This window comes from Notamacropus eugenii, chromosome 4 (genome assembly GCF_028372415.1).
Source record: "Notamacropus eugenii isolate mMacEug1 chromosome 4, mMacEug1.pri_v2, whole genome shotgun sequence".
Lineage (NCBI taxonomy): Eukaryota > Metazoa > Chordata > Mammalia > Diprotodontia > Macropodidae > Notamacropus > Notamacropus eugenii.
This window is the reverse complement of record NC_092875.1, coordinates 88,202,329-88,219,546: the sequence shown is the minus strand read 5'-3', so window position 1 is coordinate 88,219,546 and position 17,218 is coordinate 88,202,329. Positions and strand designations below refer to the sequence as shown.

General features: G+C 43.7%; 1 protein-coding gene and 1 pseudogene across 3 annotated transcripts in view; one reads left to right on the top strand and one right to left on the bottom strand.

Moving 5' to 3' along the window:
- Positions 1-14,753, bottom strand: part of LOC140500318 (uncharacterized) — a 55,551-nt gene extending 40,798 nt beyond the window's left edge. The window contains exons 1-3 of one of the 3 annotated variants that reach the window (XM_072602790.1): positions 14,653-14,753; positions 5,560-5,652; positions 152-278 (exon numbers count right to left, since the gene is read on the bottom strand). In XM_072602790.1, the coding sequence (XP_072458891.1) occupies positions 152-278; positions 5,560-5,595 (163 nt within the window). In that variant the 5' untranslated portion in view covers positions 5,596-5,652; positions 14,653-14,753. The other 2 variants (XM_072602787.1, XM_072602789.1) reach the window with 2 other exon arrangements.
- Positions 7,752-16,696, top strand: LOC140500324 (nucleoside diphosphate kinase B pseudogene; annotated as a pseudogene).
- The last annotated feature ends 522 nt before the right edge of the window (positions 16,697-17,218 follow it).

Here is a 17,218-nt window from a genome sequence, read left to right as displayed (position 1 = left end):
AACATTCATCCCTGAGTACAAAAGGGATAAAGGAGCTCTGAACCCCAAGTCACAGCTCAGAAGAGCTACTCGACAACCTAGCAACCCTTGAAAAAGGAGAAAGCTAGAAAACCCCAGGAGGAATGGAGTAGATTCCAGAGAGTGACCTTACCCAGGCAGACCAGGTTCCCATAATTCTCCAGCATGACGTCCCTATAGAGAGCCCTCTGAGGAGAGTCCAGGCACATCCACTCTTTCCTTGTGAAATACACAGCCACATCATCAAACATCACTGTTTCCTGAAACAACATATTCCTGCTGGCTCAGAGACAATCCCCAGGCCTCTGTAGCAGAAAGACTGGCATAGGGGGCAGGTTCAGTGAGAGAGGATGACTTTCGAGGGAGGAAAAAGGGAACTCAGTGCGTGTATACAGGCAGCTTTCACCACTGCTTGATAGGTCAGAGTTTGCAAGCCTAGCTGTATAGAGGCTGCCTAATTTCTCCTGGACAGGATACCTGCACCTTGAATACCTGAAGCCAGCTGACATCTTCTCCTCTGCGGTCCACTCTGTCTAAATCCCATGGCTGAGTCACACTTCTGCGACCAATCTGCCACTCTTCTAGGTATCTCTCCCTCTTCTCACAGAGCTCAATACCTGGCACAGTCACTGCCCTTATATGTAGAGACTTCAAAATATATGTTCCCTTGACCTTCCCGGTCTTCCAGCTCCTCCAGTCATGGGGTCATCAACCAAGACCTTCACTCCTCCTTGGCCAACCCCAGGGGTGAGCACCCCCGCAGCCACCATCCCATTTTACTATTTTACCTCCAAACTCTCAAACCCTAAAACTCCCCCTTTCAACCAAAGTCTCTAAGACAGGAGTAGGGAACCTGCATCCTCAAGGCCACATGTAGCCTTCTAGGTCCTCAGGTGTGGCCTTTTGACTGAGTCCAAGTTTTACAGAACAAATCCTTTTGTTAAGGGGATTTGTTCTGTGAAGTTTGGATTCAGTCAAAGGGCTGCACTTGAGGACCTAGAGGGCCCTATGTGGCCTTGAGACCACAGGTTCCCCACTCCTGCTCTAAGGTTTCCATCTCTCCTGCAAAGAGTAAATACAATCAATCACTCTGAAGTATCTATTAAGCTTTTCCTATAGACTAGCCTGGCTATAAAGACAAAAAAGAACACAGCTCCCACTTACATTCTCCTGGGGAAATAGAACATATTCACAGAGAAGTAAATACAGGATACATAGAAATGAGTTTTCAGGGACAGGGAGGTATGGGATACTCGCAAATGGAGGAGTCAGGCCTCCTGGAGGAAGTGGCTCTACAGCTGAGCTTTGATGGGAACTAGGGGTGACAAGGGACAGAAGTGAGGAAGGAGAACAGTCTGAACTTTGAGAGGACAGCAAAGGTCACAAGCAGGAGGTAGAATGTCATATATAAGAAGAGCAAAGAAGCTAATTTGGCCAGAATAGTGAGTGTATAAGAGGAAGTAATGGGTAATCAGCCTGGAACAGATTGTGAAAGGTTTTAGTGCCAAACAGAAAAACTTCTATTTTATTCCAGATGGAACAGGGAGTCACCAGAGCTTCTTAAACAGGAACATAACCTTGTCAGATCTGTCAGCCCTCATCATTTAAGAGAAAGAGTACAATGACAAGGTAGGGAAATAGAAAAGGTTTCCCATTATGGATGACACTTAAGCAGGGCTTTGAAAGAAGCTAAGGCTTCTAGGAGGTAAAGGTGAGGAAGAACAGTATTTCAGAAATACAGGACAGCCTATGAAAAGTAAAGGAGGTAGGAAATGGAATGTCACACTTGGAAAATAGCAAGTTCTCCATGGCTACAGGAAGGTCATAAATGGATTTAATTGAGACATTTGTATTTGATCCTAGAAGCAATAAGGAGTCACTGAAAATTCTTAAGCAGTGGAATGTCTTTGTAATACCAAGTGACATCTGAGGTCCCGTCTAATATTTTGTAACTATAAGATAATGTAATCAAGTCTATATTCATTCATTTTAATTTTTTCATACTTGTTTTTAAAATTTTCATCTTTCTTGATCTTTTTTCAGGATTAAATACTTAACTACCTCTTCTTCTCAGATATTCTCTCCTGTGTGGGTCATCATAACATTGTTCTCTCCTGGTCCTCTCCCCATCTGACCATTTCTTGTCAGTTTCCTTTACTGGATCTTTATCCATATCCTGCCCCCTAGAAATGGATGTCCCCCAGGTTCTATCTTGGGACCTCTCCTCTTCTTCTCTACACCAGAGATGTCAAACTCATCAAGCCAGCAAAACTCCCATGTAGAACTGCCAGGTACAGCTGAAATCAGATGAAAACATGATTGGGAAATGTTTAGCAAAGCATAAAAATACAACACAACCTAGATAATGCTAGTATGTGGTTTTCTGAGTCAGTCTACAGCTTGCAGGGATCCCATTTCTATCTGAGTCTGACATCTGTCTCCAGATCATCCACAGCGTAAAGTGGCCAGATTTTGCCTTCACACCTCTTGCATCCTTTCTTCATCCGTTCATTCTTTCTACTCAAATCACCTCTATTCTAGTTTTCGCCTTTACCATCTCCTCTAACTACTGCAACAATTTCCTACTTGGACTCAGCTTTTGGTCTCTCTCTGTTTCTCCAGGATAAACCAAAAATATCTCAGCCTGGCATTAAAACCCCTCCCCACAATCCAGATCTCACCTACTTCTCCTATCACATTTCATGTTTCTCCACACACTCTTTCCATTCTGAACTGGCCCATTAGTGAATTTCTGCAGAGAAGTTTCCAAAACCTGCCTCAGTGCTTTTATACAAGGGGTCCCTCATAGTTGGAGTGTGCTTCTTCCACACCAGTGCTTTGCAGAATCCTTTGCTTCTTTCAAGGCACATATCTGGAGCTACTCTCTACACTTGGTCTACACCTTTCCTGGATTCTACCCCACCCCTATCCCAGTTATTACAACTTGTTCTCCAATGGAATTTTGTTGTATTACTTTGTATTTACTCTGAATGTGCTTACTGATATACATATTATAACTTCCCAGGAGAATGTAAATACCTTGAGTGCAGGGGCTATAATGTTTTTTTGTCTTTGCATCCCCAATGCCTAGGAGAGCTAAGTATTTAATAAATGTCTGTTGAATTCAATCGGTGGTTCTCATCAACTACCATGGACTCAATTATCATCCCTCTGCACATGACTTCTGGATCTCTCTATCCAGGTCTCTCTCTTTCTCTGTCTCTCTGTTTCTCTCTTTCTGTCTCTGTCTCTGTCTCTCCCTCCCTCCTTCCCTCTCCTCTCCTCTCTTCTCCTCTCCTCTCCTCTCCCACTGACTCTCTCCATCTCCGTCTCTCCAGTTCCTGGAGGAATAAGGAAGAACAAGGAATCACCTATGAGGCTGAAGAAAGGAGAAAAGAGGAAGGAGCAAATGTTTGTTGGACATCTCTGACTAGATATTTCTATAGGCATGTCAAACTTAACATGTCCAAAGCAAAACTCATTGTTTCCTCCCTGAAATAATACTACCCTTCCTCCAAATTTCCCTATTTCTGTTGAAAATACCAACATTCTTCCTCCAGTTATCCAAGTTCCAAACCTCAGAATTATTGTTTATTCTTTTCTGTTCTCTTATTGTGCTCTCTGCCCCCATCCCCAAACAGGTGCCAAATCTTGCTGATTCCACCCCCGTAACATCTCGTTTCCATTCCCTTATCTCTGCTCAGAAGTCCACCTTCCCACCTCAGACAAGATGGATTAAAACACCAGCCTCATCTCTCCCTCCCCAGAGCTGCCAAAGTAATTTTCCAAAAGTCAGTTTCTAGCAGCATCTCTCTCCCCTATTCAAGAAACTCCAGTAGCTCCCTATTGCTACTAGAATATAATGTTAAGTCTTCAACTTAGCATTTAAAAGCTTCACGATCTGGCTCCAGTTCTAGGTTTGCTGTATGTGATTCCTGTCCACTAACTCTATGTTCCTGCCACATTCATTTATTTCCTATTTCCTGTACTTGACATCCCATCTCCTGTCTCTAAGACTTTGCACTGACCATCTGGTATACTTTGTCCTAGCCTCTTAGAATCCCTGGCTTCTTTCAGGCTTTAGCTCAAGTGCCACCTCCTATGGAAAGTCTTTTCTGATCCATCCATGTACTTAATAATGTTCTCCTCTTCCCTCTAGGTATATTCCTCCCCCCAGTAGAATTTAAGGTCTTAGATGGCAGGGACTGCCCTTTGTTTCCTCCTTGCACTGTCTTCCCATCACCTAACCCAGCACCTTTTACATTGTAGGCTCTTTTCATCAGTGCTTATTGGACTGAAATGTAAAATCAATATAGAGGTTAAATCTTAAGTCTTCTAGGTAGCACAGTGAGTCAAGTCCTGAACTTGGAATCAGGAAGACCTGAGTTCAAATCCAGACTCAGACACTCACTAGCTGGGTGACTTTGGACAAGTTATTGAACCATTGTTTGTCTCAGTTTTCTCACATATAAAATAGAGATAGTAATGCTGCATACCTCTCAGAATTATTAGGAGCATCAGATGACAGAATATTTGTAAAACACTTTCCAAACCCTAAAGCACTACATGTTAGCTGTCATTATCATCTCCTGGAGTGTATAAATATTGTCTTGCCCATAGTAGGCTTTCAGTAAATATTTGCTGAATAGATGAACAGAAAATTAAGTAATCTCTGTTTCTTATACACCATTGTCTACCTACTGACAGCCACCAGATTGCAGGTATTACTTCTATGAGAAATGAACCATCTTCAACTGGGCTTCTCTTGCATAAGACTAGGGGAGGAAATCCCGCCTACTGTGAGCACAAAAATTACAGGCTGTAAATTCCCCTTATAGCGATGCCTTTCCAGGACTGACTTTGGGCTGATTATGCCAAGGAAATTCTCTGGCTTCCCCAATATTTCCATACAGAAGGACTTGAACCAAGAGAAGCCAAGAAGAGTCTTGGGTCACTATCTAAACTGAATCAAGAACAGGACACTGGGAACCCATCTTTGGTCTTACTGACCTGCTGATATGAGGGTGCAAAGAAGCTGCATGGGGATATCATGATCAGGACAGGAAGGGGCTGTATAATCATTACATGTATAACTTCTACAATCCCTGAAATAGATGGAAAAAAGAGATTTTTCCCTAAAGAAAATCATGGAAAAAAGGAGCCAAGAAACTACCTATATGTAGTCTCACATTCAACAGATCGGTATAGGGTTAGGGTTCTGCATAGGTTTGCTGAGCAAAGAGAACCCAGTGGAAGAGGAGACAAGGCAACAGATCCCAGAGAGAATTACAGAAAGTAGGGCCCACCTGGAAGGTGTGAAGCACAGTGACCACAGCTTCCAAGCCCCATCTAGAAATAGGGCCAAGAACAGGCCAAGTAACCCAGTGATTCAGAGAGTGTAGCCCATGGGCCCTGTATCTGTTACATCTATAATCCTGGGAAGATGAGGGAAAGGCAGAAGTTAAAGAGTGAGAAACCAGGAGCCATCTCTACAACTGAAGAAAGAAGACAAGTGGTGGAATGTCTGGAAAGACAGCTCACCTGAGACTTGGCCAGTAGCGGGAACACAGCTGCCATTGCCAAGCTCCTCAGCTCCCTTAGGGAAAGGGGCAGATACCTGGGGAGCAGGCAGAGCTAAGGGAAAACAGAGGAGCCATGAATGAGACCAGTCCCTTCCTGAAGCTCTCCCACTCACTAGGATTCCTCTCTTTTATAGGAAATGAGGGGCTCCTGGGCACAGCCATTTCCTTAACACTCTCCCTTTCACTAAATCATCATCAGTTACTATGACCTGAGCCCCTAAAGAGCATGGGAACATGTCTGAGGTGCTATAGCAGCCCACAGAAGGAGGTAGAAATAATATCCTTACAGTAGGAGGAATCATAGGCAAATGGACCAAATAGAATTGAATTTTGGATTTCTCACACTCTTTCCCTCATCTAGTGTGAACAATTCATAAAATAGCAATGTATCGTGAAGGGAAATTAATTGAAAAGTCCACACAGTCCTGAATCACATCATAGAATCTCAAAGAGAATCCAATCTTGGTTGAGCATGAATCCTGTCTACAAGCTCCCCAACTTCTCCAGGAGATCCATTCCATTTCTGAGGAACCCGAATTATTAGGAAGCTTTCCCTTATATTAACCCAAAAGTCTATCTTTCTACAACTTCTTCCCAGCAGTACTGGTTCTACCCTCTGGGGCTAAGCAAAGCAAGTCTAATCCCTCTTGCCAGTGACATTTCAAAAACTTGAAGACAATTATTAAGTCTCCTCTAAGTTGTCCCTTCTCTAGACATTCCCAGTTCCTTCAACCAATGCTTCTGGGTCATGGTTTTCTGTCTTTTCCCCATCCTGGTCACCTTCCTCTGGATTGATTTTATTTGGCAAGGTTTCTCCTAAAATATGGTACCCAGGACTATACAAAATGCTTAGGTGCATTGGACTAGGGCAGAGGACAGAGGGATCTCCATCATTCTTGCCTGTTCCCTCTAGGCACTAAATCTTTAAACAGCTATTTACCTAACCACTCTGCCCATCACTTTTCTCTGGGGTTGATAGCTGATGTTCTAACAAGGCTTAGGAAACAAGTTTCATAAAGCTCTAATCTCTGAATTCTTTCTGCTTCTTACTAGGACAGAAAAAAAATGGACCCATGAAAAAGAATCACACAGTCCTGAAATCTCACAGCTGGACAGGATTGTAAAAGGTCATCAAGCAACCAATCAACAAGTATTTATTAAGCGCCTACTATGTATATTGTGCATACAATTGATATACAAAGACAAAAAGGAAACAGTGCCTATCAGGAAGAGCTCATGTAGAAAATGGGGCTTGACTTTTCTGGTGGCAAAGAATTGGAAATTGAGGGGATGCTCATCAATTGGGGAAAGGCTGAACAAGTTGTGGTATATGATTGTGATGGAACACTATTGTGCTATAAGAAATGATGAGCAGGATGCTCTCAGAAAAACCTGAAAAGACTTACATGAAGCGATACAAAATGAAATGAACACGCAGTAACAGCTTTATTGGAAGATGATCATCTGTGAATGACAGTTATTCTCGGCAATACAGTGATCCAAGACACCTCTGAAAAATTTATGATGAAAAATGCTACCTATCACCACAGAAAGAAGTGATGGTGTCTGAATACAGATTGAAGCTTTTTTTAACTTTATTTTTCTTGAGGTTTTTTTTGGTCTATGTTTTCTTTTACAATATGGCTAATATGGAAATATGTTTTACATGACTACACATGTATAACTGTCAAATTGCTTGCCTTCTCAATGAGGGGAATGAGGAAGGCCTAAGGGAGAGAATTTGGAACACAAAATTTTAAAAAGGAATGTTAAAAATTCTTTCTACATGTAATTAGGAGAAAATAAAAATACTAAAGAAAAAAAGAAAGTGGAGCTTGAGCTGAGTTTTCAAGAAAGCTAGTGATTCTAAAGGACAGTTAGTTGGCACAGAGGATAGAACACTGGACTTGGAATCAGGAAGACTCATCTTCATGAGTTCAAATCCAGTCTCAATAACTTACTAGCTATGGGACCCTGGGCAAGTTACAACCCTGTTTTCCTCAGTTTCCTCATCTGTAAGATGAGCTGGCGAAGAAAATGGCAAATCACTCCCGTATCTTTGACGAGAAACCCCCAAAATGGGGTCACAGAATAGTCAGGCATAACTGAAACAACTGAACAACAAGAGATTCTAAGAGGTGGAGGTGAAAAGGAAATGCATTCCAGGCATAGAGGACAGACTATACAAAGGTGTAGAGACAAGAGATGGGAATGTCCTGTGTGAGGAACAGCCACAAGGTGAGTGGCTGGACTGAAAAGTGTGTAAGAGGGAGAAATATATAATAAACCTGGAAAGGTAGGCTGGGGTCAAGTTTTGAAGAGCTTTTCAAGCCAGGGGAATTTGTACTTAATACTTAGGATAATAAAGAGCTACATTGAGAGGATGATGACATGGTTCGATCGTGATTTAAGAATATCACTCTGAGAGCTGTGCAGAAGATGGTTTGGAGAGGAGAGAAACTTGACACAAGGAGACTAATTAGGAGACTACCATATTGTCTCGGTTAGACATGATGAGGGCCTATACTATGATGGTAGGCATATACATGGATGGAAAAGAATCAATGTAAGAGGTTTTGTGGAATAGAAACAATGAGACTTGGCAACTGAATGGACATGTAAGTGCTTGCTCTGGCAACATATACGCTAAAAATCCATGTGTAGATGAGATGGAAGCATTGGGCATGACTCTGAGGTAGCAAACTTGAATTACTGAAAGGACAGTGACATACTTGAGAAGGATCAAGAAGACAGGAAGAGGGGAGATCTGAGGGGGAAAGCTAATGAGTTTTATTTGGGACATGGAGTTAAAGATCCACAGGACACTCCGTTCAGAATGTCCAGAGCTGACAGCAAGAAAGAAAGGAGAGAGATGGAAATGCTTTTTTTAAATACACAAAAGACCAGAAGCAATCAGAGACAAGCAAAAAAAAGCTTTGAACATAACATGTTGACTATATTGTATACTTTAAAATTTTACCAAAAAAAATTAATGATATGAAAAAAGCATCCAGAGCTGAGGAGACAGTTCAGGGTTGTAGACACAAGTCTAGGACCCTTATGTATAGCTGATGAGATTACCAAGAAAAAGTATAGAGAGGGAAGATCTAGGACAGAGCCTAGGGGTACATTCACAGAGGGTAGGCTATGGGCAAAGGATATTGAGAAGGAACAGTCACAAGACTGAGAACGGTGTCATGAAAATCCAGAGGAGAGAGCGTCCAGAAAAGGGTGGTCAATAATGTCAAAGGCTACAGAGAGATCAAGAAGAATGATGACTGAGAAAAGTCCATTGGATTTGTTGATTACAAAATTATTGGCGATGTTATGTACCAATTTTGTTATATGGGATAACCATTTGGGAGGGGAAGGAATACACGAGGAAATTTAGGCAATGTAAAAATAAGACATTGATAAAAAAAATTGTTAAGGGATCATTGGTAACCCTGGAAACAGTAGTTTCAGTTGAGTGATGAGGTCAGAAGACAGACTGCATGACTGAGGGGAGAGGAAATAGAAGCAGCAAGTATAGATTATTTGTTTCCTCTAGGAGTCTGGCTGTGAAAATTGAGAGATATACGGTAATAGTATGAGGGGATGGTAGGATCTAATGAGGGTTTTTAAGGATAATGAGATCTGGCTGTGTTTACAGTCAGCAGGGTCAGGGCCAGTATAGATTAAAGATTAGAGAAAGGTGGGAATCGCTATGGGGAATCTTCTGGAGGAGATGGGAGAAGATGGCACAAGTAGAGAAAAGGATTGTATTAGGAGATCCAAACCAGTTCTGGTCCAAGCACTGAACCTTTTGCAACATCCCTGACAAATGACCATCCATCCTCCACATGGGCACCTGATAGAAGGCTCACTACGTGTCAGAGCAGCCTATTCCACTGCTAGAAAGCTCTAGCTTTAGAGAAAACATTATAGGACGCAAGGATAAAATACTCCACTCATTTAGAGCAGGGAAAACTTGGGTTCCAACCCTACCTCTGATATTTACTATGGGCAAGACCTCTCAGGGCCTCAGTTACTTCATCTGTAAAATGGAGATAATAATACCTGTATCTTGTAGGGTTGTTGGGGGATCAGATTTAAGAAAATGTTTGTAAAGTCTCTGGCAAACCTTAAATCAATATATGCATCAGTTACTATGACAACTAGAAGCTTTTCCTTACCTTTTAACAAAATCAGTCCTTCTATTCCTTTACCCACTGTTCTTCATCCTGCCCTATGGAACTAGATAAAATAAATCTAATCCTTCTTTTGTTCACTGGAAGAGAGGCTGCCCACATTGTCCAGGTCCTCATTCCTGACTTTTCCTGCTCTCCCACCCTCTTTGGGGTAGGGCTGCTCAATATGACCCATTTTTGGCCTGTGTGTGTATTGGATTGTTTATGGGAGTTAGTGGAGAGGGGGAGGCAGAGAAAAGTTGTCACCACTGACATAATTCATGGAAAATGTTCAGGGCTTTCAGAAATTTCCCATGATAAAAACATATGCCCAGAATACAATGAAATGTAAGCTCCTTGAGGATAAGATCTGTTTTTCTATTTTTTGTCTTTGCATCCCTGCATCTGGCACAGTGCCTTAGCAGGCTCTTGCAAAATGCTTTTGGGATTGGATTGGAACACAACAAAGACCTAACATTTACAAAAGGAGACCAGAGGTAAATATATAATATAGAGATAGAGTTGGAGTTAGAAGAGGCCTTAGAGATCTTCTAATTCAACTGCTCATTTTAGAGTTGAAGAGAAGGATCTTGCCTTCACATAGATGATAAGTAGGCACCAGGATTTGAACCCAGGTTCTGTCTCCAAAGTTAGCACTCTCTGGTTTACTACATCCTTTATCTTTAGTCTTGTGCCTGTGGTCCTATCCAAGTACAACAGCAATGGCCCTTACTAAAAATTTGATAGCTTCATCCCGAGGCGGCTCATAGCCATTCCGGCAATCAAAACATAATCGGAGGCTGAGTACTGTAATTGATTTCCTGTAGCCTCAAACTGCCCTGTTCCTGTAAATTGCTGATAAGCCTTGGGGGCCTAAGCCCCTAGCCCACCGGTAGTGCTCTTTACCCTCTGAGAAAATTCTGATACCCAAATCACATTCTGCCCAGGGGTAAGGCAGGCTCTGGCTAAGCTCTTCCAGTCATTAGGAGTCAGAATGAACTGACCGCTGAGAGTTTCAAGCATGGCTATAACAAAGGGTGAATTAGGGCCATGCTTGGTACAAGCCTCTTTAAGAGTCGCCACTCTCTTCCACTCTATAGGTATGTGGCTCCTCCGAACCCCACCAGGGACACTGGGGTCCGCTATTTCTAACACAGGAAATGTCCCTACATCTGCTCCATTCTCTATAGCCTTTCCCATTCCTTCTTCCAAACTGGACTGTGGCCCTGAACTGTCCGACCAATGGAGCAGGTTATAAGGAGGCGCGGAGGGAAGGCACGGCGTATTCTCCCCTGCCTCGCCTTTCCCATCCTCTAGATGGAGCTCCGAACCTATTTTTTCTCTACACTCCTTAACTTTCTGCTCGCCAGGGTTCTGCTCGCCAAGGTCCTCCCCTCCCCTCTCTCCGCTTCCACTCTTATTCCAATCCCGCCCTGGCCTCTCCGGCCCTTCCTTACAAAATTCTCGGAGGTCGTTTAACTCTATTGTGACCCCCGCCTCCCTGCCTTCCCTGTGAAGTGTCTCAGCCCAGACCTCCTGTTCCTCTGGCTTTATTACTGGCAATTGATTCCTCATCCCTGCCCTTTTCCCAGGGGTTTGGGAAGCTTCTCTCCCCTTTCTCTCCTTCCGAATCTAGGATTCGGGACTCGCTTCTTTCACAGCCCCTTCCGGGTGTACCCCAAAAGCACCCAGGATTATCTACGCTCCCAATCCCTGTTGGGACGCCAACTGCCAAGCCTAGAGGCCTGTATTGGGCTACCCGAGTCTTCCTTACCTCACCACCCGAGGTCTTCGGCTGGCCACGCCGGATGCACGTATGAGAGAAAGGACGTTCCAGAGTCAAACAGGGGTTGAGCTTTATTACAGGGTTTCAGTTACAAGTGCAGGGGCTCTTCTTTCTTAGGACGAAGAGGGGGAGATTTCCTAAGAAGGCTAAGCTTAAGGGAATGGAAGTAGAAGTACAAGCGGGGGAGAGAGGGGGAGGGGAGAGAGGAAAGAAAAGAAGCGGAGCCCTACTTTTCTCTTTGGCTCCACACGTGCTAAGAGCTTTCAGGCTTCCTCAATCCTACTTAATCTTCAGCCACACAGTTTGCATCTCAATACCGTGCTGTTAGGTAACTAGGTGTGCTCCAATCCGGGACGACCTCGAGGGCAGGGAGACTCCACCCATCAGGTATCTCCGGGGGAGAGGCGGAAATACCCGAGCTAGCCGAGCTAGCTCGGTCTGACCTTCTCGAACCCCCACTGTTCATGGAGGGCCTCGTAAGACTCTAAGATTTAGAAGTCCCACTTTTACCTGCCCGAGACTGTCCACACGGAATTGAGCTTCCAGTCCCAACATCCAAGCCTCCTGGTTACTTGCTTTCCCTTCAGTACCTCATCTCCACTATTATCCTCAATTTCATATGTGGGAACATGTACATGCTGATGTCTCCTAGATCACCTTGGTCTCTTGAGCAGTCAGGCTTAACATCTTTGACCTCCATTGACATAAGACTCCACCATTACTGATAACTCTGCCAATTCCACGTTATTGAACTCTACAACCCTGCCCTTTTTGATCATAATCTCTTATTCTTTCATCTCTTCCTGTTTCACTCCTGCTAAATCTACCATTCTTCATCTTCATCATGACCTCCAATCCTTCAGCTCCTTTCTACCCTGTCAGTCCTTCACTCCTTCTCTGGCTTCATCCTTCTCACCTTGTAATCTTGATCCCACAGTTAACCGGTCCAGTTACACAATTCCCTCCAAACCTGGGTTCTTTGTGCCTTTGTCCTACCATACTATTCATGCCCTGTCAGACCTCAACACTGGTTCATCCCCAGCGTCATCCTATCAATTCGGTGGTTCATTGGATAGAGCACTGGACCTGGAATCAGGAAGACCTGAGTTCAAATCTAACCTCAGACACTATCTGTATGGCCCTGGGCAAGTCACTTAACCTCTGCCTACCTCAGTTTCAACGGTAAAATGAGGACAGTAACAGCATCTACCTTAAGTTGTCATGAGAGTCAAATGAGATGTTTTTGAAAGCACTTAGCATCGTTTATGGTATATAACAGCTTTAAATAAATACTTATTCCCTTTCCTTCCATTCCACATCTCTCTTCTTGCTCCTATACCCTTGGAGAAAATTACACAACTGTGTTGACTGAGTCCACTACAAATTCTTAAAAGAGCCCTTACTACTGTAAAGATCTTTTATCTTTCCATGGTGCCACTAGGTGGTGCTGGAGATTGAGTACTGGGCCTGAAGTCAAGAAAAATTGAGTTCAAATCCAGCCTCAGACACTTACTGTCTGAACCTGGACAAGTCTCTTAACCTCTGTTTGTCTCAGCTTTTCATCTGTAAAATGGGGATAATAATAGCACCTTTCCTCACAGAGTTTTTGTGAGGCTCAAGTGAGATAATCATTATAAAGCTCTTAACAAGTATCTAAATGTAAGCTATTATGAATGATTCCATTTTGAACATTTTCTTTGACATTTCTATACCTCCCTTACTTCCCTTTGTCTTTCAGCAGATGACCTTGTCTTTTATTTTATTGAGAAAAATGATGCCAACTCCCTTACCTCAGTTACTCCACTCCTATAAATCTTCACCTGTCTTTGCCTCTTTTGCTCTAAGAAGAGGTGACTCTTCTCATCAAATGCTCACCTTTCTGTTTGTACCATTAGATTTGAAACTCCTTGAGGACAGAGACTGTTTTTGCTTCTCTTTGTAGCCCTTGCATTTAGAGTCTGGCACATAGTAGGTACTTAATAAATGTTTGTTGCCTTTCTTGCACCCTTTATCCCATCACTTCTTCTTTCTTCCCCAGAAATCATTCTCCCTTTCTTATCTTTCATCTCTTTCATTCTATTAGTTCCTTACCTACTGCCTCCAAACATACCTAGGTCTTCCCCATCCTTAAAAATTCTTCATTTGACCCCGCCATCTTCTCAAACTATGACCTCCTTTTTCTACTCTCATTCCCTCACTACTCACTCATTATTCAACCTTTTATCAGCAGGTTTCCAACCGCACCACTGTACTGAGTCTTACAGGTCAGCCTTTGAGGTTCAACTCCCAGATGAGGAAACTCAGAAAAATTAGCCCAGGAAAGCTAATTACCCAAGGTCTGAAAGCCAGGCTTTGTTGATTCCTCAGTGATTCTGACTCTGTTCTAACTGTTCTGCAGACAGAACAACATCCCTACAGACACATAGCTCTAGGTTCTCTCTCTCTCTTGAACAGTCTGCCAAAGTACTGTTCTTAAGGTGTGGTTCTGATTCACAGCCCTCTCTTGCTTGAAAACCTTCAGTGATTCCCCAGTACCTTTCAGGTCCTCCTTGGCCTGGCATTCAAGGCTCTTAACCTTCTGGATCTAACCAAATCTATCTTATATTAGGGCCCTCTAGATATTCCAAGTTCCTGCAAACTTAGCTCCACTAATGTCTTCCACTGTACTAGAAGAAATATCTCTACCTCAAATCAGTAGAAATATTCCCCTGCTCCCACGCCATGCCCTTCTCAACTTTTAAATCCCTCACACCTTCCCTTGCGTAACATCTTTCCAACACACACATACATACTTGCATGCACACCCTTCCAACACATGGGCATATGTATGCACATTCGTCATTCCAACATACACATATGCATGCATGGACATCCTTCCCACACACATATCTGCATGGACATCCTTCCAATACATACACATACACATACATACACACACATATACTTACATAAACATTTTTCCAATACACAAAAATGTACAACATACACCCTTCCAACACACATATAGATATACCTGCCTGAACACTCCTCCAACACACAGATCTGCATGCATACACTCTTCCAACACATACGCATATCTATCCTTGCCCCAACTCACCCAGGGAAGTCAGTTAAGTCTAACAACAGCCGGACGTGGGTCCCCAACCAAATCGCTCCTGGCAACAAGACCCTCCCCATGCCCCTGGAAGGAGTACTTCCGGGCCTGCTCTAGGCCGCTGGGAGGACTCATCTTCTCGCTGGTTCACTTGCTCACTTATTTACTGGCTTGTGAGTTCCCAGGCCTGTGGAGCTCTGATGGGGGAGGGTCTGCCCCTGAGGCTGCTTGGCCTAGAGCCCAGCTCCCTGCTTTCTCTAGTTGGGAAGAAGGAGCAGGAGAGAATGGAAAGTCGGAGACTTGGGGTGGGCTCAAATTTGAGCCCCAAGTTGCTGCTGCCATGGATTGTCAACCATAACCCCCATCCCTGCTAGGTGCCCATTTCAATTCAATCCAATTACCTAAACATGTTTTGTTTTTTAAATTAAGCGCTCACAGGGCCAGGACCCTGTGCTCTGTAGCACTGGGATTTCAAGGATGAAAAGCCACATAGTCCAGGACCTTCAAATGCTTAAAGTCTAATAACGCAGCTATAGGTACACAAATAAATGATACAAAGTAGAAAACAGCAGAACCAAAGACCTAGAAGTTTAGTTTTGTTGGACTATGTACGGTAGCCCATGAAAGGAAGTGGTGAGAAACAGGGCAAATTGTGGAGTGTCTAAAGTCAAAGGATCCGGGCAGGGGAGGGAAAGAAGAAAGTACATCCTAGTTTCAGGCCTTCATTCAAGATTTTCCACATTCTGGTCCAACCCACATGACCTTACATTACTGCCTTCAGTATTCCAAGCTCAGGAATTTTCCCTCCGGCAGCAGAGACTAAGGTTACTTTGATCAGTCTTGAGCTTTGAGTGTCTCTTACAGGTTCCCCAACATTTCATCAGGCATTGAATGGATTTTCTGATCACCTAGGCTGCCTGTTCTAGGCTATTTGGGAGAGGTGGATACAGAGACTGAGAAGCCACTTTCAGGTCTTCAAGCAACTTCTGATCCATTTAGTACCAGGAGGCAGCTGGCTGCATATTCGAATATATTGTTTTGGTCAGGCGAAACAGAAGACTAAATTTCTGTTTATCCCTTAGTACTCACCCAAGGTTACGCTGAGTAATTAAGATGACAATGGGAGGAGCCGGGGAGAGGGGGGTGGGGCGCACCGGGATGGGGTAGAGGGGCAGGTTTCCCCCAGGACCCGGGATGGGGTGGGGGGACTGGGTAGGGTAGGTGCGGACCCTGCGCTCCCCTCGCCCCACCCCGGACTAGGCTGTCCCACGTGCTTCCTGACCCAGCCGTCTTCCCTACCCACGCAGGACCATGACCAACACCGAGCGCACCTTCATCAAGCCCGAAGGCGCCCAGCGGGTTCTGGTCGGGGACATCATCAAGCGTTTTGAGCAGAAGGGAGTCCGCCTGGTGGGCACGAAGTTCCTTAGGGCCTCAGAGGAACATCTGAAACAGCACTACGTTGACCTGAAGGACAGGCCACTTTTCCCTGGCCTTGTGAAATATATGAACTCAGGGCCTATTGTAGCCATGGTTTGGGAGGGCTCGAATGTGGTGAAGACAGGTAGAGTGATGCTGGGAGAGACCAACCTAGCGGATTCCAACCAGGCACCATTCGTGGGGACTTCTGCATTCAAGTCGCAGGAACATCATTCATGGCAGTGATTCTGTAAAAAGTGCTGAGAAGGAGATCAGCTTATGGTTTAAGCCTGAAAAACTGATCGATTCTAAGTCTTGTGCTCATGACTGGGTCTATGAATAAGGATTTTAAAAATGGATATAGACTGGACCTACTCTTTTTAGTAGCTGTGGTATGGGTGTGTATGTCTTCATCACTAAGTATGAGTGTGTCTATCTGTATGTATGTATGTCTCCATCCTTGAATACAACATTTCATGCCAGAGGATTAAAAAGAATTGGAACCATCATTTTCTAAAACAATCCAGTAATTCTGTTCAATAAAACCTTGGAAATAAAAAAAAAGATGATAATGAGCTCATTGCTATGTGCCCTTGGTTAAGGGGTTAAGGAAGATGACCAGCTGTCAATAAACATTTATTGAACACCTATCATGTACCAGACAATGTGCTAAGTGCTGGGGATACAAATATGAAAAAGACAGTCCTTGTCCTCAGGGGGATTACAGGCTAATGGAAGCATTTGCAGGGGCATGAGAGAATCCAAGTGGGAAATGAAGAGATGATTGGTGTGAGAGCACTCTGTAAATGGAGGCCAGGTACTACGTTAAGAACTTCACAAATAAAGTACTTTGTTCCTCCTACAAACCCTCCAATCAGAAGAGGAAAGGGTGCTAAGGATACTGATGGGAGGAGTACTAAAGTTGATGAAATATTTCAGAGCGATGAGTTTGCTGATGATGAGGTTCCTGGGGACATGATAGGGTCCAAAGGAATGCAGCCAGATAGGAAATGAAAAATATGAGACAAACAGCTACCCCTGTGCTTTCTGAAGGGGGACCCTAGAATGATGGGAGCTGAGTCTTGATATATATGATAACCATGATACCAAGGAGTGGGTGTGACTAGTAGACAGCTCCATAAACATTCAA